Source organism: Xyrauchen texanus, chromosome 17 (assembly GCF_025860055.1).
Source record: "Xyrauchen texanus isolate HMW12.3.18 chromosome 17, RBS_HiC_50CHRs, whole genome shotgun sequence".
Classification (NCBI taxonomy): Eukaryota; Metazoa; Chordata; class Actinopteri; order Cypriniformes; family Catostomidae; genus Xyrauchen; species Xyrauchen texanus.
The window spans coordinates 2,609,684-2,634,516 of record NC_068292.1 but is presented as its reverse complement, the minus strand read 5'-3'; the positions used below and the strand labels follow the sequence as shown (position 1 = coordinate 2,634,516).

The 24,833-nt window shown below is 38.0% G+C and overlaps 2 protein-coding genes across 7 annotated transcripts in view; both read right to left on the bottom strand.

Moving 5' to 3' along the window:
• Positions 1-23,931, bottom strand: part of ube3d (ubiquitin protein ligase E3D) — a 37,332-nt gene extending 13,401 nt beyond the window's left edge. For 3 of the 6 annotated variants that reach the window (XM_052146756.1, XM_052146752.1, XM_052146757.1), the window contains exons 1-16: positions 23,283-23,931; positions 23,095-23,173; positions 21,607-21,703; positions 21,365-21,472; positions 19,324-19,542; positions 18,119-19,241; positions 17,792-17,847; positions 14,260-14,352; positions 13,996-14,154; positions 12,456-12,580; positions 12,299-12,370; positions 11,236-11,310; positions 10,120-11,098; positions 5,587-5,789; positions 3,128-3,218; positions 2,812-3,043 (exon numbers count right to left, since the gene is read on the bottom strand). In XM_052146756.1, coding sequence (XP_052002716.1) covers positions 2,812-3,043; positions 3,128-3,218; positions 5,587-5,789; positions 10,120-10,196 — 603 coding nt within the window. In that variant the 5' untranslated portion in view covers positions 10,197-11,098; positions 11,236-11,310; positions 12,299-12,370; ... (8 more) ...; positions 23,095-23,173; positions 23,283-23,931. Of the gene's footprint in view, positions 1-2,811; positions 3,044-3,127; positions 3,219-5,586; positions 5,790-10,119; positions 11,099-11,235; positions 11,311-12,298; positions 12,371-12,455; positions 12,581-13,995; positions 14,155-14,259; positions 14,353-15,834; positions 15,887-17,791; positions 17,904-18,118; positions 19,242-19,323; positions 19,543-21,364; positions 21,473-21,606; positions 21,704-23,094; positions 23,174-23,282 lie in introns of all 6 variants that reach the window. The other 3 variants (XM_052146755.1, XM_052146753.1, XM_052146754.1) reach the window with 3 other exon arrangements.
• Positions 1-24,833, bottom strand: part of LOC127657834 (dual specificity protein kinase Ttk-like) — a 465,704-nt gene that overhangs the window by 439,896 nt on the left and 975 nt on the right. The window contains exons 3-4 of the mRNA XM_052146763.1: positions 24,600-24,822; positions 23,920-24,495 (exon numbers count right to left, since the gene is read on the bottom strand). Coding sequence (XP_052002723.1) covers positions 24,348-24,495; positions 24,600-24,822 — 371 coding nt within the window. The 3' untranslated portion in view covers positions 23,920-24,347. The remainder of the gene's footprint in view (positions 1-23,919; positions 24,496-24,599; positions 24,823-24,833) is intronic.

Here is a 24,833-nt window from a genome sequence, read left to right as displayed (position 1 = left end):
TACTGCAAGTATTCATTTAGCTGACACTTTTATACAAAGCAACTTACAGTACAGTTATTACAGGTTCAGTTCCCCTGGGGCAAAGTTAAAAAGAAATAAGTATGAATATAAGAAAAGAGAATATTTGTAACAACAATAAAAAAAACAGCTTGCACTAGAACAAAAATGCCCACTAAAATATGAACGAAAACTCATTAAAACTACAGGACATTTTTTTATTTATTTTTTACCCCCTTTCCTCCCAATTTGGAATACACAATTCCCACTACTTAGTAGGTCCTCGCGGTGGCGCTTTTATCACCTCAATCCGGGTGGTGGAGGACAAGTCTCAGTTGCCTCCACTTCTGAGACCGTCAATCCACGCATCTTATCATGTGACTTGTCCTGCATGACAACGTGGAGACTCACAGCATGTGGAGGCTCATGCTACTCTACATGATGAATGCATAACTTACAACGCACCCCATTGAGAGCGAGAACCACTAATCGCGACCACGAGGAGGTTACCCCTTGTGACTCTAACCTCCCTAGCAACCGGGCCAATTTGGTTGCTTAGGAGACCTGGCTGGAGTCACTCAGCACACCCTGGATTCCAACTCACGACTACAGGGGTGGTAGTCAGCATACTTTAATTATTTTCACAAGCCTGGCTCAAAACAAAATGGCTGTATGATCTATGTAAAACAACCAATCACATTTCACTTGTTACATTTTCTAATAAAGTGCTGTGTGTGGCAGGTGCATCAAAAACTAAAGCCGAAATTAAATTAAAACGAAAAACGACATCGTCATTTTTCAAAAAGCTTTCAAAATATGGTAATAAAACCATAATCATTCAGCCAATAAAACAGTTACTGATGTTTTACTATAGTAACACCATGGCTAATTTCTAGTACAATTTCCACAAAAAACAAACAAAAAAACTCCTTGTGAAAATTAACCATAGTTTCACTATAGTAAACCTGCTGTAACTATGTAACTATTTATTTTGTTGCGAGTACGATGATTTTGATAACTATATTAAAATAAAAGAACCATGTTTTTACTATAGTAAAACTAATCAGAGTTTTGGATATCATGTATTACAACAGTAATGGTATATGAATAAATAGATTAATAGCCTGATTAGGGGCCGGGGTGCATCATCACAGCCCGGCTCCACCCTCCTCCTTGCCATAGTATTGTAAGGGAACGCAAACTATTGCGAGGGAACACAAAACGATTTCAGAAAATAAATTCCTTAGGGACTCATTAAAAACAAACTGAAACTAAACTGACATTAAAAATCAAAATACAAAATGAAATATAAATAAAAACTAGTTACATTTTCAACTACAATAACCCTGCCCTGCAGAAGCCTAAAAAATTGTGTTCTTTAAGTGTCTAGTTTCAGTGCACTATGACCCGTGTGGGGCTTGAACCTGCAACCTTTCATTTACCAACTCAGATCTTTAACTACTGAGACACAACAACCCCTTGGTTGTGGTGTAGTGGTCTAAAGCACTAAACTGATAATCAGAAGGTCGCTGGTTCGATCCCCACAGCCAACACCATTGTGTCCTTGAGCAAGACACTTAACTCCAGGTTGCTCCGGGGGGACTGTCCCTGTAATAAGGGCTCTGTAAGTCGCTTTGGACAAAAGCGTCTGCCAAATGAATAAATGTAAATGTAAATGTTTATCTAAACATTTGACTCATAGCGTACATGTTAAAAATATCTACTTTTAAAAAATTTACATTTCAATCAATAAAAAAAGATTGGGCTGTGTGCTGAAGTGATTTAGGATTGATAGTGTTGTGTGCCCTTATCTCCTCAGCATGGCCACGGGCAGCACACACAAAAGAATCATTCGCTCTGAAAGACATGATGGAGTTCTCCAGCCCAGCACAGCACAAGTTAATGTTTTTAAGAGTGGATTTCTCTGCCTTTTCAGCCCTGATTGTGAAGAAAGGAAACCAGCTTCCTCTTATGTCAGCCCTGAGGCCGTGTAAATGAGAAGTGTGCACTACTTGGGGTGAAAATATCACAGCTGGATTTGCCTTTGTGTGAGGGGCACTAAAATTCTCAGCATCAAGACATTTTCAGGGGGGAAAAAAAGGATTTTAGTTTTTGTTGCATTAAAGGGTTCACCCAAAAATGAAAATAATTTACTCACCATCATGTCATTCTAAACCCATTTAACTTTCTTCTGTGGAACACAAAAGGTACATTTATAAAGAATTTCCCCACCACTCTTTTCCACATATTGAAAGTGAACAGAGACTGAGGCTGTAAAGCTCCATAATGACAAAAAAGCACAGATAAAATAATCATAAAAGCAGTCCATGCAACTTATAGACTTTCAGAAGCTATTTTCCAAGTTTCTAAAGTCATTATTGACTGAAAATCTTCCTCTGTTGTTTAAGACTCCCAACAAAATCAGGCACCACAAGACTTGCTGAATCAGGTTTGACATCAGTGATGTTTGGTTACGAGGCATGAGAGATCCAGTTGTGTTGCACGCCATTTTTGTAGCCCATACAACTTCTGAAGTCCATTTATGAGTTCCAGCGAAGGGGAAGATTATCAGTGAATAATAAATGTCAGTCTGTTCCTCACACAAAGCTATCCTATAGCTTCAGAAGACCTGGAATGATCCCTTTCAAAACATGGACAAGAGCAGCCAAGACATTCTTCAAAAATTCCCCTTTTGGTTCCACGAGAACAAAAAAATCATGGGATTGAGAAAACGTTGACATATGTTCATTTTTGGAAGAAGTATCACTTTAATGAACCAAGTACAATCTTCCCTCTTTAAATTCAATAGTTTACCTCTCCAGAAATCTGGCTGGAACCTGCAGCTATTTGATATGAGGTCACTTCCTGTGTGAGAGTCTGCTCACAGCCGCTGTCCCGAGCCAACAGAATATACGTGTCGCCAAGTAGACAGTCGTCATCTCGTGGAAGCAGTTTCCTGTTTGCGAAGGGATCAGGGTGGCAGCACCAGTCGTCCACTAATGTGTTCCAGTTTCCATTGGGCAGAGGAAGAACTCGCCTAAAAACCCTTTCAATAAAACAACAGAACATTTCATGTAATGGCACATCATGCGTTGAAATAATGTGTCACAAAATACAAATCCATCTTTACCGGTCCTGAAGCACCCTGGACCCACAAGACTGGCACAGGAAGCAGTTTGTCTCCTTGACTTTCAGCCGCCCAATCACACTGCTGGGAGTGTCTGAAGAAACATTTAACAACATTATGGGGTATTGTTTGTAGAATTTTTAGGAAAATAATGAAATAATTATTTGTAACATAACAAAATGTGGAAAAAGTGATGCGCTGTGAATACTTTCCAGATGCACTTTATAGTATTTATCTATTCATTAATTCAGCCATCTATCATCCCTATCTGTATATCGTCCATCCATCCACTCATCCGTCTGTCTGTCCACTCATTAATTCATTCTCAATCTGTCTATATATCCATCCACCATCTTTCCTATCTGTCAATCCCTCTGTCTTTTTTATCCATCCATTCATCATCCATCTATCCATCAGTCTTTCCTATCTGTCCGTATTTATTTCCATCCATCCATCATTCATCTTTATTATCTGTCCATCTGTCTGCTCATTCATTCATTCATCTTTCAACTGCCTCCATCCCTCCATCTATCCACCCTTCTTTCCTATCTGTCTATCCCTCCAACTTTTTACCCATCCATCTATCTATAGTATATGTCTATTCATTAATTCATTCATCTGTCTATTCGTCCCTCTATTTATCCATCCATCCAGTCATCCACCTTTGCTATCTGTCTATACATCCATTTTTCCATCCCTCCATCCAATCATCCCTCAATTCATCCATCTATCTATCTATCCATGCACCCATCTTTCCTATCTGTCTATCCCTCCATCTTTTTTATCCCTCCATCTTTCCTATCTGTCTGTATTTGTATCCATCCATCCATTCATCATCCATCTTTTATATTTCCCTCCATTTATCGTTCATCTATTCATCCAGCATCCATCTAAATATTTATCTATCAAACCCTCCATTTATCCATCCATCTATGCTCTGTCCATTCATCCATCCAATCTTTCATCCATACATATTTCCTATCCGTCTATACATCTATCTTTTTCACATCCATCCATCTAGCCAACCATCTTTTCTATCTCTCTATCCCAGTCTATATTATCCATCCATTCATCCAACCATCTGTCTCTCTACTCTTCTGTCTTTTTTATACATCCATTCATCATCCCTCTGTCCATTAATCTATTCACCCATCCATCTATCATCCATATCCTTATTTAAGAAAGGTCAACATAAATTCTGATGCTGATGAAATGCTACAGATCAACATTTACTGAGTAATACATTTTAGAAGTGGGGTGAGGGGCAAGAGGATCATTTTGGGAGAAAAACTACAGGTCAAACAAATGTTGCAGCATCGCTCAATTATTTATACACAGAGTACATGTAGGTGTTTCTAAGACTTCAGAATCCTTCTTTGCATTATATGCTAATGGTACGAACCCACAAATGGAACCAAATATTGATTTTGTGCCTATAACTCCAGAAGTATTAACGATACAGTCTCTGAATATCCTTTTAGATTCTGGCTTCATTTCTAAGGCCATAACTGGTTCAATTTCAGAGAAATGGGGCTCTCATTATCAAATTGTTAAATATTACACTTTTCAATGGTCAAAAACCAACTATGGCTCATGTGGTACGAAGCTTGTTTTTCTTAACAACAAAGCAAAAGACTCAAGTACAAATCATTTGGGAATTAGAAACGTACCTTCTTTTAATTATTATTATGTATTGTTATTTTTTAAGAATTGTTTGTATGAACAGAGGAAAGATATTTTTGTGGGTTCACACTGCTCTTTTCCATACAATGGTCCCCACCCACTTTCAATGTTTGCAAAAGAGCAACTTGGACATTCACTTTTTGCGTTCAACAGAAGAAAGACAATCATAGGGGTTTGGAATGACATGAGTGTGAGTAAATGAAGACAGAATTTTAATTTTTGGGTGCAGTTATGACTTTTGCGGATTCTGTGTCTTGAGTTGTTGTGACATGAAGTAGAGCTCAGCCTCCGAGCAGTAGGTCACTTACTGGAGTTTGCATTGTTCTTCATTAATCTCTGTTAATCTGCTGTGTATATGTACAGCTGAAGGGCTGGGCTGTTCTCATTACTCAAATTCCTCAAGCAAATCAAATGAGAATCAATGGGCAAATTAAGAGTCAAACATAATGACCTCGCTGACCTCCAACATTTAGAACCAACTGTAACCGCATGTATGCAAAAATCACAGACTCCCAATGGCCATAAAAACATTTGTTAGCCAAAATGTTTTCTTTAAATATCATTAATAGAAACTGAATAACCAAGTAACTTTACAATAGTATACTTAAAGTCAGGGCCGGTACTAAGGTGCAATCTTTAAGCATCTTGATCTTTAGCACAAGTGGTCGTCTCTTCATTGGACTAGGATTTCTGCTGTTCAGACTACACAAAACAAAAGTGATTTGAATCAGAATCGATTGCAACTTAAGGTTAATGTTCTGAACATGCTCGGCGAGTACCTAATGGCTGCTCCACGTTTAGACGCAGTCTAAAGTGGGATCCATGTTCAGTGACTCCTGGACTTTTCTGGCATGACGCCTCCACTAGACTTACACCAGGTGTTAAGTTCACCTGATAAGTCCTTTCAGGTGTTCGGATGTTTAAGGTGGACTCTTCTCTGGACTCTAGCTTCACATCTGCACCATTTTGAACAATGTCACTCCTGAGGGTGTAAAACAGAAGTCAGAAATGAAATTTTGATAGCAGCATCATGACATTTCTTATTGTATCTACTATCTAGTCAGTAATGCATGTAAAATGAAAACTTTTTATAGCGTCATTAAGAAATGACCACTGTATGTTTCCAAAAATGTAGAAGTTGACATGACAACTGTCTGTCCTGCAATGTGTCATGCTATATAGGTCATCTAAATCTACTTTAAACTCATTTTTTTCCTGTATATTAATAAGAGTATAAATGCATTTATGAGCTCATATTAATTGACAGCCCAAATGGAATATTTGTACTTTTAAAAATGTATTTGTCACACAACAGCACTATTTAAGTGAACTGCAAAAAAGACAGATGGTGAAAAACTAAAAGTGTAAATGGTGATCAGATACAGTTAAACATCTCGATGTTAAGAACACTGTCAAACACTACCATCTAGTGTTCAAATACCTCACTATGAAAAGCATAAATCTACAATGTAAAAATGTTACAAATTGAAATTTAAACTACACTAAACAGTTTACAAACATAAATGATTCAAACTGTAGTACACTCTCAAGTGTTGTCACTGTTTGGAATAGCATACTACCATACTATTTCAGTTCGATTCATTTAAAAAAAAAAATGTTGTCGTATTAATACTGTTTGTGTTGAATGTATATAGACATATTGTGGTCTTATGACTGTTCAATAAAGGGTTAAATGGACTTTACGCTTCATTTTTGTGACTGACAGCTGGGATACACTAAGGTACACATTCAATACATCCTCCCTTGCAAAAATGTTATATATAATTAAAATAAACAAATTGTCTATATGCTGTAATCCAACAGCTCCTTAAAATGAACAATTCTACAACATAAGTGAATAATCCTGGGGAGACAGTAGAATATGAAGCGCTGCAATACAAGTTCACAATTGCTAGTACAGTAACATTTCTGTACAGTGACTGATGCTGCGTCAATGATCTGATGCTCAATTATTTTGTCATGCAAAAATACATAAAAAATGCAATTCACACAAAACAATGACTTGAATGCACTTCTACAATGATGAACCTGTTTTAAATGACTGAGTTCAAAGTCATTTTGAAATTCTCTCAATATGAGTTCAATACAAGTTAAGATCAATCGACAGCATTTACGGAAAAACATTGATAATCATCATAAAAAAAATATTTTGGCACTTACAATGGAAGTGAATGAGTGCCAATCTGTAAATGCAAAAACACTCAAAAAGTATATTCACAATACATAAACAACATGTGTGACATGATTTTAGTGTGATAAAATCACTTACTAACCTTTTTGGTGTTACAGTCAATTTTACAACTTTGTTACCATGATGACAATTCAAATTAATGTAAAATGACAATTTAAACAACTTTAAAGCTCAAAAAAATGCATGAGTTTTAATGTGCTTTTATAAAATTATAAGAGTCACATTTCTGCCTTTAAACCCTCCAGAAGTTGGCCCCCATTCACTTCTATTGTAAGTGCCTCACTGTAACCTCGACTTCTGCCTTTTTTTTTATATAAAAGGAGTAACGAGTTGAAATACATTTTTGTGGCAATCACATTCTGTAGATAGATCTTCACTTGTATTGAACCCGTAATATTCCTTCAAACGTTAAAAATGTTGTGGTGTTGTCTCTTCAAAAGCTTAAATTCTTGAAAAAATAAATTGTGGAATGAAAAGTTTGGAATGTTTTACTATTATTTTGTTTAAAAATTAACAAAACATTTTTTAAGTATTTTTCATTTATTTTTTTTCTTTCCACAAAATCAAAGTCATTTAATGTAACCAACATGCAGACAGAAAAAACCTAAAAGAGTGAGGACCCTTGTGACCCTCAAATGTATGAATTATTTAACAAACCTCAGATTTTCTACCAAATTTTCTCAAATTTTTACATTTGAACAAAAAGGCACGTTTTGTTCAGGTCATTTGAGGTAACCCTGAGAAAACATCTTGAAATTCTTGACTCCAAAATTCCTGATATTTGTAAAAAATATGTTTGAAAACGGTTTTGAAATAAAAAATATATTTTAAATTGATTCTTACACAACATGGCATGTTTAATGTAATTAAAAAAAAATTTTTGGGGTAGAAAATGCTATGTATGTTTTTCAAAAATATGAAAACAACATGAACACAAAGATTACATCTCTACAAACTAGAGTTTTGAACTAGATTTTTCATTTGTTCTTTGTCAGTGACCCTACAACCATAAAAGAAAAAATTCCATCAAACTGTGTAAAAAAGCTTGTGGAATCTTATTTCTTACTTCATGCAAGTGATAGACAGCGAATACCAAGTTCTCACACTTCTATTGCAGTAAGAATAAATGTACGCATGTATTTAGACCAAAAAAAGAAAAGTTAAAAATGAAATTTCTGCTGTTCAGACTAAACAATACAAAAGTGATTTGAGTCAGAATTGATTACAAATTCAAACGAGATATTACATAAAACAAAGGCAACCAGAGTAAACTAAATACAGTTTTCAAATATATATATATATATATATACTGATCAGCCACAACATTAAAACCACTGACAGGTGAAGTAAATAACATTGATTATACAGTATATTGTTACAATGGCATCTGTCAAGGGGTGGGATATATTAGGCACTAAGTTAACAGTCAGTTCTTGAATTTCATGTGTTGGAAGCAGGAAAAATGAGCAAGTGTAAGAATCTGAGCAACTTTGACCAGGACCAAATTGTGATGGCTAGACGACTGGGTCAGAGCATCTCCAAAACGGCAGGTCTTGTGGGGTGTTTCAAGTATGCAGTGGTTAGTGCCTACCAAAAGTGGTCCAAGGATGGACAACCGGTGAACCAGCGACAGAGTCATGGACACCGAAGGCTATCTGATGCACGTGGGGAGCGAAGGTTTGCCCGTCTGGTCCAATCCCACAGAAGAGCTACTGTAGCACAACTTTCTGAAAAATGTAATGCTGGTTATGACAGAAAGGTGTCAGAACACACAGTGGAGTCTTATGGTGCTGCGTAGCCGCCCATGCTGACCCCTGTCCACCAACAAAAGAGCCTACAATGGGCATGTGAGAGTTAGAACTGGACAATGGAAGAAGGTGGCCTGGTCTGATGAATCATGTTTTCTTGTAGATCATGTGGTCGGTCGGGTGCGTGTGTGTCGTTTACCTGGAGAAGAGATGGCAGCAGGATGCACCATGGCAAGAATGCAGGCCGGCGGAGGTAGTGTGATGTTCTGGGCAATGTTCTGCTGGGAAACCTTGAGTCCTGACATTCATGTGGCTGATACTTTGACACGTATTACCTATACCTAAAGATTGTTGCAGACCACGTACACCCCTTCATGGCAACGGTATTCCATGATGGCAGTGGCCTCTTTCAGCAGGATAATGTGCCCTGCCACACGGCAAAAATTGTTCAGGCATGGTTTGAGGAACATGACATAGAGTTCATGGTATTGACTTGGCCTCCAAATTCCCCAGATCTCAATCTGATTGAGCATCTATGGGATGTGCTGGACCAACAAGTCCGATCCATGGAGGCCCTGCTGCTAACGTCTTAGTGCCAGATACCACAGGACACCTTCCGAGGTCTTGTGGAGTCCATGTCTCAATGGGTCAGAGCTGTTTTGGTGGCATGAGAGGGACATACACAATATTAGGCCGGTGGTTTTAATGTCGTAGCTGATCGGCTGTATATCACCCATGTGAAAAACTAACTACCCCCTTAAATTTAAAAGCTGTAAACAGGTCTGTATGTGTCTAGTCCAGCTGAACCCCAGTGTGAATACAGTTTAATAGATTTGGGGATTTAGTAACTAAGGGGGCAAACAATTTGTCACACAGGCCGAGTTGGTATTGGATAACTTTTGAGCTTCAATAAATATAATTATCATTTAAAAACTCAGTTTGCCTTTGTTTTATGTTAGATTTTGTTTGAATATTTGAAACAATTTAGTATGAGATATAAACAGAAGAAATCTGGATAGGGGCAAATACTTTCACAGCACTGTATGTAATATGTATATATATATATATATAAATAAATAATATACACACACATGCGCGCGCGCGCTTTCGTTGTCCTATTACCGTGATAAAATAACTACATTGCCTTAACTGAAATGTTTTCATCAGAAAGTACACACAGTAAACTTGACAACTGAAAATATCAAAAACCTTCCCATCAATGTATTAACATATAACATTAAATGATCATATTAAATGAAATATTTCGTGCTATTCAGCTCACATTCATTGAATGATGAAGCAGCGTAACTGGATAAATGAGATTCATATCAGAGTATAAATACAAACTTTACCGGATGAACAAAAGGCCACTTTGCAACTTTTGTCTGAGTTCAAGAAACACGATGTCTTGTTGTTCAAGCTCCTCCATTTATATTCCTTCAGTTGTTTACAGCAACGCTGCTGCTGATCACCAACGAGAAACACACGAGATTGAAACACAACGTGACAGAAACTTTCGGCGACATTTGTATGACGTCACTATGAAATACTTTCAAAATAAAAGACCCCAATGAACAGGACACTCGTAACTTCACTTCAGACACGCGAAATATTAAAATAAACAACTCCACACTGATCATCCTCGCTGCAACATATTTTCCTGATTTTAATACTTTTTAAAGGTGTATTGAGGGCATGTTCAAAAGTCTGGGTAGGAAAAAAAAAAAACATTTTTGATAAACTCTTAAATTATTAAAAGATACAAAGCCAATATAACCAACAGTATGAAGCACACTAAACCAAGCTGTAGTGTCACATTGAAACAGATTTAAATGTTCAATATGTAATATATTTACTGTACTATATCATATAAAATGACCATAATATGTCATTAGGGAATTAGGGAATATGCTAAGCCAGTATATTCTACTTTGAAATGTCCGTTCTGGGCCGGCATCAAGAGAATACCTGGATAGGTTTATTTGTCATGTACATTTTCTTAGTGCATATTACATAGTCACATAAAATCAGAAGGAAGACACACAAAATGTGTAATTTCCTTAACACATCTAGAACAAGGTGGCAAGCAAGCTGGCAGCTAGTGAAGGAAGAAGCTCAAGGCTTCCAATTAGCGGTCCTGAGCCTTTACATGAGTAATCGTGGTTTTAGTCGAAATAGTGGAGTCCTGCTGTTAGAACCAGTCTCTATCTCCACATGCCATGATAGACAACTCACATGGCATCTTCATTATTTCCATAGCATCTGAGTGGATGTTTTCACACATGCAGAAACATCCAATTTCTTCCCACTGTTGCACATCTTGGCCAGGTTCTGCAGGGATGGTAGAAACAGATGGTTAAATTCACAACTTTTTGCTTTAATAATGGTTATCTAATCCAGAAATACAATACACAAAATGTTGCGTTATGATGTTTGAACAGCTACATGAATATTTGAGGAGCACTTACACTAGCAGCTCTTGCGATACTGAAGAGCCGCAAGCTCGTTGAGAATTCTCTTCAAATCTTTGTTACATGGTTCTACTGTAAATCACAGAAAGACAATATACTGATCACTTTAAAACAGTAATTATTTCAATGTTTTCTCCTGTCCTTGAAGGGATAGTTCACCCATAAAGGAAAATTCTCTCATCATAAACCATGATCATATCATGTAGGTTCACGCAATGCAAGTGAATAGTGATCAAATCTTTGAAGCTCCAAAAAGCACATAATGGCATCATAAAAGTAAACCATAAGAGTCTAGTAGTTTAATCCATGTCTTCTGAAGTAATATGATAAGTGTAGGTAAGAAACATCAATCTTCAAGTCCTTTTATACAATAAATCTCCACTTTCACCTTCTTCTGTAGTTTTTTTTGGCGATTCGTATTGTTTGTACATATCACCACATACTGGTCGGGCTAATCAAAGGTGGAGATTAATAGTAAAAAAGGACATAAATATTGATCTGTTTCTCACCCACACCTATCATATTTCTTCAGAAGACATGGATTAAACCACTGGAGTCTTATGGATTACTTTAATGCTGACTTTATGTGCTTTTGGAGTTACAAAGGTCTGATCACCATTCACTTGCATTGCACAGAACTACAGAGCTGAGAAATTCTTTAAAAAACTTAATTTGTGTTCTGCAGAAGAAAGAAAATTATAAAGATTTGTGATGGCATGAGGATGAGTAAATGATGAGAGAATTTTCATTTTTGGGTGAACTAGCCCTTTATGCAAAAAGGACTTCCTCTGGAAAGACCCCCAAAACTATTTTAATTATACATTTAATTCTTAGGGTCTGAAAGAGGGTTGAAAATGGTCACAGAAAACTAAATGCTGACCTTTTTAGTGCAAATATTTTTTTTTTAATAAAACAACAACACCTTGATAGTAAACATAAATAGACCTTTAGGGAAAAACGTAAATGTCTGATATGACCCCTTTAATATACTGTACATGTATTGAAATATATTGATATCCAAACATCATGATTCTGAAGCACAAAAACAAACTCATTTGACCTTTGAACCTGGCTTTCCATTAGAGGAAGTGTCTTTAATGGCCTCTGGTGGCATGTAGTTTAGTGTCCCCACCTGATGCAAAACATAATGAAGAGTAAATCAATGCATAACGGAGTCCAGAAATAAATCAATATTTACATCACAGTTCTGTTCCAACCTGCGAATCCTTCATAATGCTGGTCATATCGGGCTGAATGCGGTTGGCGATTCCAAAGTCTATCTGTTTCAGTGAAGCATCCACAATTACTACATTTGCTGGCTTCAAATCAATGTGGATGATACCTTCCAAAGAAAAAAATATTAGAAAATTAAAGTCAACATGAAATCAAAATTGAAACCATTTACATTTATTTTCCCAATCAATCCCCTCTAAACATCCAGGTGGCCACACTCCATGAGCATGTAAATGTAGCTGTTGGTGATTTCACTGTAATATCAAACAGGAAACAGCTTGTTTTCATAAGAAAATCCTTCATTCATACTAAACCACACTAGAATTAGGAACCACCCAAAAATGTTGTTCCAAACCTGCATGGCTTGATTGTTTTTTAATTAAAGGGGACCTATTGTGCAAAATTCACTGTGGAATGGTTGAATGGTTTTCGTTTCTGCTCTAAAGTGACGTCACGTTAGCACAGGCCTCACCCACGACTCTTCATGTACTCCCGGCATCAGAGCCACTGAAGACACAGTGGACAAGTTTGGTTTTTGAAGGAAATGTGCCCCAAAACGAGTGTATGTTTGAGCAAATCATTTTACACCGGACTGCTTTGTGAATGAGTGTCAATATAAAGCAGGATTTTCAAAAAATATGATTCTCAAGCATGGATCAGTACCAACTGTTCGTGTTCCAGCTTTATGGAAGATGTATCGCACTTTATATTTTGTGAATGTTTGCAACTCGCCTTTCGACTCTGATTGAATTCACAGAGACCAGTTATGTCGGGGGCGGGGAGCAGCAGCTCATTTGCATTTAAAGAGACACACAAAACATTACAACATGGCATAATAAATTATCCGTGGGGTATTTTGAGCTGAAACTTCACAGACAGATTCTTCATACAGCTCTTATCCATTCAACAGAAGTTCTTAGCGACCACCTCGGTCAAGCCCCAAAAGGACAAAAACACCATCATAACAGTGGTCCACTTATAGTAGTTGTCATTATTTACAGAAAGATCTTCCCCTTTGCTGCAGCTCTCAAATCTCTCATTGTCTATACACATATTTAAACTGCTGCTCCCTCGCTCATTTGCGAGAACCAATGCTGTTTGCCATCATTATATCAAAACTGGCGCAGCATTTCATTGTGTGCCATTTCTGAATGTGGATGCAAATAAGATTTCAAAGCTTTGTTGGAGGGAAAATGTTCAGTGAATATTAACTTACATTTTGGTCTTATCCTCACATAAAGCTATCATAATGCATGTCTTCAGAAGACCTGGAATATAGCGGATTATAGAATAATACTTTTCTTAGATTCACAGACGTCACTATCTGCTTACATTTTATGTAAAAAGAGCTGCATGAAGATTCTATAAAACTTCTTTGTGTTTGACAGAACAAAATGAAAATAATCAAGCTTGAAATGGCAAGTAATTATATGAAGAAGCATATTACCAAGTACTAAGTGAGAAGTATAATTTGTTTTTACAAGCATCACTGTATCGATGCTGGTAAGTTGTGGACACGCTTACTAGTCATAGAGCTTAATGATCTGGTCGCTGTACTGTTGAAGATGATTCAAGTGCTCCATCTCATTCTTGTAGCTTTCCACTGCCTGTGCATCAGCCTCCTCTAGATTCACATATTTCAAAGCATATACATACTTCTTATTGTCAAACAAGACAATAGACCTGAAAATAAACAAGAGCACTTCTGTTACTCATTGATCGATCGCATGAAATGGAAAATTCGGATTACGATCGAGCTGTCGCAAGAATTCCTAATTTCTTAAGTACCTTACTGGATCCACCTCTGCCGATCATCTTGAAAATGAAGAACTGTTTGCCCTTGATTGTGATGGACTCGTTTGAGAAAGCGAAGGCAGGCGTCTAAGAGTAAAAGTTCACAGTTTGACTAAGAGTGAATATTTTGATTTAAAATGAAGGTTAAATGGGGTTAAGATCCATAACACTCATTTCCAATTATCTGTTGTCCAATGTCTGTTTCTTTGCCCACTCTAACCTTTTCTTTTTGTTTTTCTGTTTCAAAAATGTCTTTTTCATTGCAATTCTTCCCATAAGGCCTGCACACCTGAGTCTTCTCTTTACTGTTAATAATAAGTTTTATTTATATAGCGCCTTTCCAGAGCTCAAGGACGCTTTACAATAGACAAGCAACAATAAAGGCAGAGGACAAAGACAGCAGACAAAACAACAGCAGGTAGATAACAGTGAAGGTACAGAAAATGAGAAGGTTAGGTAGATGGGACAGCACCCAGCGGTAAAAAAAAAAAAAAAAAAAAAAAAACAGTACAACTTAAGAGTTATAACATTCAGCAAATAAGTGAGTTTTGAGCATGGATTTGAATTCAGAGATAGTGTTAACAGAACAGAGTGATCGGGGTAGAGAGTTCCATATTTTGGGTGCTACAACACTGAATGATCTGCCCCCATCGAAACAAGGCGATGCCGAGGGACGACGAGAAGGCTAGAGTCGGAGGATCGTAGAGAGCGAGTCGGTGCGTAGGGGTGAAGCAGATTACAGAGATAGGAGGGAGCCAAGCCGTGCAGAGATTTAAAAGTGAGAAGGAGAATTTTGAATTTGATACGGTAAACCACAAGAAGCCAGTGAAGATCATGCAAAATTGGGGTGATATGTGCAGAACGCTTGGTGTGGGTGAGTATTCTGGCAGCAGAGTTTTGAATGTATTGCAATTTGGAAATGGAGCTAGCAGGAAGGCCAATAAAAAGTGCATTGCAATAATCGAGACGTGATGTGATAAATGCATGGATGACAGTTTCAGCGTCTGAGATACTGATGAAGGGACGGAGCTGAGCGATGCGACGTAGATGAAAGAATGCTGATTTAGTGATAGAATTAATGTGAGAATGGAAAGATAGAGAGGAGTCAAAGATTACACCAAGACTTTTAACAGTACTAGATGGTTTGATGTGAGAGCCAGCAAACTCACAGGTGAAGTTAGTAGGAATTTTGTTAGTGAGTGATGGAGGTCCGGTAAAAATAATCTCAGTTTTGTCCATGTTAAGTTTTAAAAAATTTGAATGAAGCCAATCTTTTATTTCATGCACACAAGCAGAGATTTTGTCAGTTGTGATAGATAGAGTCGATGTACAGGTAGTATATAATTGAATGTCGTCAGCGTAAAAATGATAATTAAAACCATGACGGCGAAGGATCTGACCAAGAGGTATTATATAAATTATGAATAGTAATGGCCCTAAAACGGATCCCTGTGGGACACCTTGCTTCAGGGGGACAGTAGGTGAGCGAAAATCTTGAACTGAAATGTAGAACTGTCTATCAGAGTGATAGGAAGAAAACCAAGAAAGAGCAGCACCAGAAATACCCACATCCAAAAGACGAGAAATGAGTAGTTGATGGGAGACAGTATCGAAGGCAGAACTGAGGTCCAGCAGCAGGAGCATAGACAGAGAACCAGAGTCACCAGAGAGAAGCAAATCATTGAGTACCTTAACTAGTGCAGTTTCAGTACTATGTAGAGGGCGAAAACCAGATTGAAGAGGATCAAAAAGATTATTTTCGACTAGAAAAGACTGAAGCTGGGAGGCAACAGTACTTTCTAGTAATTTAGCTATGAAGGGTAGATTTGAAATAGGACGATAGTTAGATAATACTGAGGGATCAATGTTGGGTTTTTTGAGAACAGGGGTAACAGCAGCAGTTTTGAGTGGCAGAGGGAATGAGGCAGAGGTACGAGATGCATTGATGAAGTGAGAAATAGGTGCAGAAATAACTGAATGGCAGAGTTTCAGAAGAGGAGTAGGAGCAGGGTCAAGACGACAAGATGAAGGGTTGGATTTCAAGATTAACTCAGAGACAGAAAAAGGAGTAGTCAGAGAAAAGTGAGACAGGGACTGTCCAGATTGGTTCGGCAGATAACTAATATTTGCAGCATCATTAGAGAGGCACTGGTTTACGGCATCGTTTTTTTCTAGCAGGTGAGTCATGAATGAACTGCAGAGTTCATCAGAAGCTAGAGTAACAGGATTAGGAGGTTTGGTGAGTTTGTTTATTGTGTTAAATAATGCTTTTGGTCTGTTACTTGATTTATTAATTGTGGCAGATACAAAACTAGAACGAGCCAAGTTCAGGGCCGATTTGTAATGTTTAACATGTTCTATAAAAGCTAAATAGTGAACAGTCAGGCCAGTTTTTCTGTAGTGACGCTCAAGCCGTCTACCAGTGGTCTTTAAGATACGGAGTTCAGGAGTGTACCAAGGAGAAGAATATGTGGAAGGGACACTTCTGGTCTTAACAGGAGCGTGCTTATCTAAGATATCCGAAATTATAGAGTGATAGTTAGATAATATCAGGGAGGGAGAAGAGATATCAAAGACATCAGATAGATTAGAAGAAGCAATGGAGGTACAAAATAATTCAGTATCAACAGCTTTGAGATTGCGGTAGGATATAACAGTTGTTGAACATTTCTTACTCATAGGCAGGCTGAAACTAAAATCAAGAAATTTATGATCAGAAATACCAGTGTCAGTAGAAGAGATGGTAGAGATATTGGCTCTTGATGTACAGATCAAATCAAGGGTATGACCACGCGTATGAGTTGGAAAATTTACATGCTGAGTAAGATTAAAACATTCAAAGATAGAAAGTAACTGATTGGTGTTAGAGCAGACAGCATCAACATGAATATTAAAGTCACCAAGCAGTAGAATGGGAAATGACAATGAGCAGGCGAGGGTCAACAGTTCACTGAGTTCAGAGAAGAAGTTGGACAGGACCTTAGGAGGTCAATAGAGCAGGATAATTATGAGAGAGTCAGCCTTCAAAACCATGTATTCAAATGTATTGGTTTCGTGAAAGTCAAGTTGCTTGATTCGGAGGTTATCACGGTGGATGATAGCGAGACCACCCCCTTTACCATGGAGTCGAGGTCTAGACAGATACTTATATCCATCTGGCGTAAGTAGATTTAACTGTAGAAAATCTTCAGGAACTTGCCAAGTTTCAGTGAGAAGAAAAATGTCAAGCTTATTGTCAGTGATCATTTCATTGAGATAAGGGGCTTTGTCCAAAATTGATCGACAGTTGTACATGAAACTGGTGTTGAGCGGGTAGAATTCAATGAAGCTGTCAGCTGAGGACATGTGAGGTGTCTATTTCCCAAACTAGAGTCTCTGATGTATTATCCTCCACATCTCTTTCTGTCCTTGTTAGAGCCAGTTGTCCTTTTGTCTTTATAGACTTTACTGTACACCTTTGTATGAAATCTTGGCAATTTCAAGTATAGCTGTTTCTTTTTTGCCATGTGAAAGTAAGACATTTTACCTGTGATGGGTGCTGAATATAGGACACCTGCCTCTGAGCGTGAACTAGTTTCTGAGCTGTAGATGGAACAGACACAATCACTGGCGCATGCTTCACCACAGGAGTCACAAAACTGTTCAAGAGTGCGAACACGTGCTTAGCGTTACGCCATGATGTAACTGGAATAAATATGTATGGTGTAAAACAGGCCTAAGTAATAAAGATATATTTATAATGAATCATGTCATGTTTAATCCACATAACAACAGTAAAGTGAATTTGGCAAACAAACAAACTAAATGTCCACTTAGAAATAAAATGTACATTTAAAAGCAACAACAGACAAACCTGCAGTGATCCGTTCATCCTCAGCGGGGAGCAGTTGAGTTTTAACAGCATTTAAATGTTTCATTGCCGTCTGCAGCAGCTCAACTGGCCGTGGGTTTGAGCTCAGAGCTTTCTGAAGTATTAAATTACTCTTCCTACAATTGCCAGAGAGATTTTAAAAACACATTATTATGGAAGATCTGGACATGCTATGCACCTTTCATTTTTAAGACTATGTTCTTATATCCAGGTGTGATATTACAAGGAATTACATTTTCCTTGATCCTTTAAGATAAGAGTGTATTGTCCTATGAAAAATAAACCATAAAATTCAGTTCTCAAAACATTCTTTTCAGTCCAAACACCAGAAGAACTGAAGAGAAGAGTAAAAGTTGGAAAGGGAGTCAAATCTTTCTCCTCTTCATTTCATTCTGAATGAACAAGTGTTGGAAACAAGCAGCTGAAGTTTACTTAAAAATACATTTCTGATCATCATTTGAGTCTGATCTCATCAGTTTGACTGACACAATTTAGCACAGATTGAATCCTTCACAGTGGTAGGCCCCATTTTTTTAATCCCCTTTTTCACCCCAATTTGGAATGCCCAATCCCCACTACTTAGTAGGTCCTTGTAGTGGTGTGGTTACTCACCTCCATCCAGGTGGTGGAGGACAAGTCTCAGTTGCCTCCCCTTCTGAGACCGTCAATCTGTGCAATCTATCACGTGACTCATTGTGCATGAAAGACTCACAGAGACTCACAGCATGTGGAGGCTCGTGCTACTCTCCGCAATTCAAGCACAACTTCCCACGTGGCCCACTGAGAGCGAGAACCTCCGATCACAACCATGGGGAGGTTACCCCATGTGACTCTACCCTCCCAAGCAAATGAGCCAATTTGGTTGCTTAGGAGACCTGTCTGGGGTCTCTCAGCACACCCTGGATTCAAACTCGCGACTCCAGGTGTGGTAGTCAGGGTCAATACTCGCTGAGCTACCCAGGCTCCTTTTTACAACATGTGAAAATGTCATGTATTACCTTGTGAGAGCTCAAACTGAGCATGTGCGATATGCACAAAAGCAAGAGCTTTACAGTGTGATCTCGCAATACTGAAATTATCTTGAGCATCTTCTGGATCTTCAATTCTGCAAAGGGGGCAAAGCATAAATGACAAAAAAAAAAGGAGATGACCAAATCCTTATACGCAAAAATCCATAATTAACTTACCCTTTCAACTCTGCATATCTCACAAGCATTCGTGCATAGATTTCAGTTTTGCTATGCTTTGCCATGGGAAATCTGCGAACACTTTTGAGCAGCAGTCCAGAAGTCTGGAGAGAAAGGCTGGGTCTGAATGCGGGTCTCCCCTCTTCTCCAGATTTCTCAGGAAGATCTGACAACTTTCAGGAGAGTTTGAGCTGATTATCTGGTTGATGTCAATCGTGTCTATGAAAGAATTAAAATTCTGCTAAACGTCTTTGTGTTCCAAGGAAGACAAAACGTCATAAGGGGTTAAAGGGTGAATACATTGACAGAATTTGTATTTTTAGATGAACCTTTAAAATAGATCTAAAATATATTTAAAATAAATAGATTCCTAGAATATATATATATATATATATACAGTGAGGAAAATAAGTATTTGAACACCCTGCTATTTTACAAGTTCTCCCACTTAGAAATCATGGAGGGGTCTGAAATTGTCATCGTATGTGCATGTCCACTGTGAGAGACATAATCTAAAAAAAAAAATCCAGAAATCACAATGTAGGATTTTTTAACTATTTATTTGTATGATACAGCTGCAAATAAGTATTTGAACACCTGAGAAAATCAATGTTAATATTTGGTACAGTAGCCTTTGTTTGCAATTACAGAGGTCAAACGTTTCCTGTAGTTTTTCACCAGGTTTGCACACACTGCAGGAGGGATTTTGGCCCACTCCTCCACACAGATCTTCTCTAGATCAGTCAGGTTTCTGGGCTGTTGCTGAGAAACACGGAGTTTGAGCTCCCTCCAAAGATTCTCTATTGGGTTTAGGTCTGGAGACTGGCTAGGCCACGCCAGAACCTTGATATGCTTCTTACAGAGCCACTCCTTGGTTATCCTGGCTGTGTGCTTTGGGTCATTGTCATGTTGGAAGACCCAGCCTCGACCCATCTTCAATGCTCTAACTGAGGGAAGGAGGTTGTTCCCCAAAATCTCGCAATACATGGCCCCAGTCATCCTCTCCTTAATACAGTGAAGTCGCCCTGTCCCATGTGCAGAAAAACACCCCAAAGCATGATGCTACCACCCCCATGCTTCACAGTAGGGATGGTGTTCTTGGGATGGTACTCATCATTCTTCTTCCTCCAAACACGGTTAGTGGAATTATGACCAAAAAGTTCTATTTTGGTCTCATCTGACCACATGACTTTCTCCCATGACTCCTCTGGATCATCCAAATGGTCATTGGCAAACTTAAGACGGGCCTTGACATGTGCTGGTTTAAGCAGGGGAACCTTCCGTGCCATGCATGATTTCAAACCATGACGCCTTAGTGTATTACCAACAGTAACCTTGGAAACGGTGGTCCCAGCTCTTTTCAGGTCATTGACCAGCTCCTCCACTGTAGTTCTGGGCTGATTTCTCACCTTTCTTAGGATCATTGAGACCCCACGAGGTGAGATCTTGCATGGAGCCCCAGTCCGAGGGAGATTGACAGTCATGTTTAGCTTCTTCCATTTTCTAATGATTGCTCCAACAGTGGACCTTTTTTCACCAAGCTGCTTGGAAATTTCCCCGTAGCCCTTTCCAGCCTTGTGGAGGCGTACAATTTTGTCTCTAGTGTCTTTGGACAGCTCTTTGGTCTTGGCCATGTTAGTAGTTGGATTCTTACTGATTGTATGGGGTGGACAGGTGTCTTTATGCAGCTAACGACCTCAAATAGGTGCATCTAATTTAGGATAATAAATGGAGTGGAGGTGGACATTTTAAAGGCAGACTAACAGGTCTTTGAGGGTCAGAATTCTAGCTGATAGACAGGTGTTCAAATACTTATTTGCGGCTGTATCATACAAATAAATAGTTAAAAAATCATATATTGTGATTTCTGGATATTTTTTTTAGATTATGTCTCTCACAGTGGACATGCACCTATGATGACAATTTCAGACCCCTCCATGATTTCTAAGTGGGAGAACTTGCAAAATAGCAGGGTGTTCAAATACTTATTTTCCTCACTGTATATATATACATACACACACACACAGCATTAAAAAAATACCATCGATTCTAGCGGTTTCTTTTCTTTCTGGTTTGTGTAGGAGTTCTGTGATAGTGTCCCCGCCTCTTCAATATCTTCACACAGATGATCTGGACTAATCACAGGTGGCTGCAATGTGGACAGTATTTATTATGCACATATGGGATTTTTGTTTTTTTAAATCAGTGTTGTGTTACCATGACTAATAAGTCTCAGATCTGGTCTTTTTATGTTGTTAGAGAAAGGTCAGCGGACCATTATACCTTAAGATTTAGTAAATTGTAGGAGTCCCCATCTGAAGTCCTCTCCTTGGTGGAACGCAAAGGGAATGTGGAGCGGACAGTGGAATCTCGCTTTTGTCTGCAGAAAAGCAAATGTTAACAAAGAATATTCATTACCGCATGGTTATGAAATAATGTGCATAAATAATTCTTTCACTGAATTTCAAGTAAAGATAACTAATTCATCACCAGCAGGCAAGTGATGGAAGTGATGCTTACAGCATTGTGGCAGCTATTCATGCAAATTTAATATATTATATATTTTTAAATAAGAAAAAAAAAGTTAAAGATAAATAAAAATCTATATTTTACAAACAACTATAGAAATACAATAGCAAAAATCAAAAAAGTATAATTTTTTTTCATATTAATTTCAATCCAAAAACGAATTATTGTTTTTGGGGTAGCAAAATAGTTAGAAAATAAGAAGAAAAATATACATTTGTATATAATTGTTTTTTCTTCAGATCTATAGATATCCATTGCTACATTTAATAATTGTTATGAAGAATTGCCGTAGGGCCACTAAAAATATTGGCAGGGCAAATACAAATCTGAACATCTGAACTGACTAGACCAGCAGAAACAAATTCATATCGCTGAGTCCTGTATCATTACCATAATATACCATTTTGTCATACTGCCCACCCCTATTTAAAGGAAAAGTTATACTCATTATTGACTCACCCTGATGCCATGCCAGAATACAAATTATTTTTAGAAGGATATTTCAGCTCTTTAGGTCCATACAATGCAGGAGAATGATGACCAACATGGTGAAGCCCCAAAAGTCACATAAAAACATCCAAAAAGTAATTATATGACTCCAGTGGTTTAATCCAAGTCGTCAGAAGCGATATGAAAGGTGTGGGTAAAAAAACATCAATATTCAATTCGTTTTTTTACTATTAATCTCCAGTTCCACATTAGCATTCTTCGTGCATACCACCACCTACTGGTCAGAGAGGAGAATTCATAGTAAAAAAGGACTTAAATATTAATCTGTTTCTCACCCACACCTATCATATCACTTCTGAAGATATGAATGAAGCACTGGAGTCATATGGATTACTTTTATGCTGCTATCCATCCATGTGCTTTTTTAAAGTTTTGCTCATTAAATTGCATTGTTTGGACCTACAGAGCTGAATTATACTTCTAAAATCTTCATTTGTGTTCTGCAGAAGAAAGAAAGTCATACACATCTGGGATGGCATGAGAGTGAGAGAATTATACTGTATATTTTTCTTTATACAGGTAGACAGAGTACCCATTGGTGCCTCTCTCCATCCCTGAAAACGAGAGAAGTGTTCAGAAATCAGAAGCTCCCACTTACAGCAGTAGTTTCTCCAGGTGACAGTTGTACATTTGTGCTTTGGTGTTAAGGGATAGTTCACCCAAACATTCTAAGTGTTTCTACTTAATTTCTAATCATTTCTGCTGACGGGTCAACCTCAACTCACACCTTACCATGGTGATTCTTCTCGGTTGAGACCCTGATCTCCACACAGGCACATATTCATCTTGTGGACTGAACTTTTGATCATTCCTGGAATTCAGAAAGTAAACGTCATACTTCAGTCATGGGATACGCCAATTCCTAACCCACATCAGGCCGACACATGGATGACATAAAAAAAAGTAACTGCTATGCATACCCCTGGGTAAAAGTGCAGCTGGCCTGCAGGTCACATGTTTCATCTGATCTCCTCAGGCTGCTTTTCAAAGGCTCTTGTGCGGTTTCATGTGCAGACACTAAAACACAATCCATTACAGGGGTCATAAAATCTGACCTTTAAATTTGGAATCAGAGAGAGGATGGAAAACGGTTGTGGAACACTAAACTGTAACCGATTTTGGTGCGAAAAACTCCTGTAAACTTACCTGATATGTTCTCTTTATCCTCATGTGAAATGAGCCGGCGTTTGCCTAAATTGAAATCCCGCACAGCAGCATCCAGAACGGATCTGGGTTTAGCATTCATTTCGAATGCTTTCTGAAGAATCAAAGAGCATTTCTCAACATTGCCTGTCAACATATTCTCCTCAATATACTACTTCATATATATATATATATATATATATTTCATATACTCCTTACTTATTGTATTGCATATTGTGTATTCTATATTGTATTCTATATTGTGTGTATTGTATATAATTATCGTGTTGTGTAAGTATGTGTACATTTGATATGTAAATTGTGTTGTGTAAGTATGTTGTTTATTGTAATTGGTATATGTCTCATCACTGTCATGACAGCTATGTTGCTCGGAACTGCACACAAGAATTTCACCTACTGTTGCACTTGTGTACATGGTAGTGTGACAATAAAGTGATTTGATTTGATTTGAAATGGCCAAACAAACAAAAAAAACACAATGACTGTAGATTTTCAATCTGTAAACCTTTTTTAATTTGTATTTATAAAGACTTTCTTTAAAAGTTCACAAATGTTCTCAGAGGTGGTTTTCGTACTGGGCACGCTGTGCTCATGAATTGTGCAACTGATGATGTTGTCATGCTAAAATAGGCAAAAACGTATGTGCTAGTTATTGTACTGCCTGAACAAGTACGGACCCTAGTACAGGTTGCGTTGTCACTCATGTGAATCGTGCCACAGTCTGATTGCAACCGAACTCAGTCCATCTCCAACAGAAGTTTTGGGTTCATTACCAGCTTTCATATTACCAATTTTTCATGCAAACCATGCTCTGATTGGGACTAAACTGCCAGTGTGAAAGGCTCCAGAGTCTTCCCCTTACCTTGCAGAAGTTTGAACTGAGCATAAGCTATGTGGACAAAGGCAAAATCCTTGCAATGGGACCTTGCAATATCAAAACTAGACTGTGCATCATTTAAATCCTGGATGCTGTTGAGAAAGTGAGGCCAAAAGACATCATTTAACACATGAGATTTCAAAACAGATCTGTTGACTCATAAAACTTCACAGCATGCAGTACAGAAGCGACTTACGCTTTTAACTCTGCGAATCTGACAAGCATCTTGGCATAGCTTTCATTCTGACTGTACTTTCCCAATGGCATGCTGAAAAATACTTGTGTGTAGCTGTCGATGAGCTTGGTGAGAAGGCTGGGATCAGATTCAGGGTTGCCTTTCTTCTCCAGATTGCTCAGAAATGTCCAACAGGTGTCAGAGGAGTTTGAACTGATGGCCTGGTTGATGTAATCAGTGTCATCTGTACGGAAG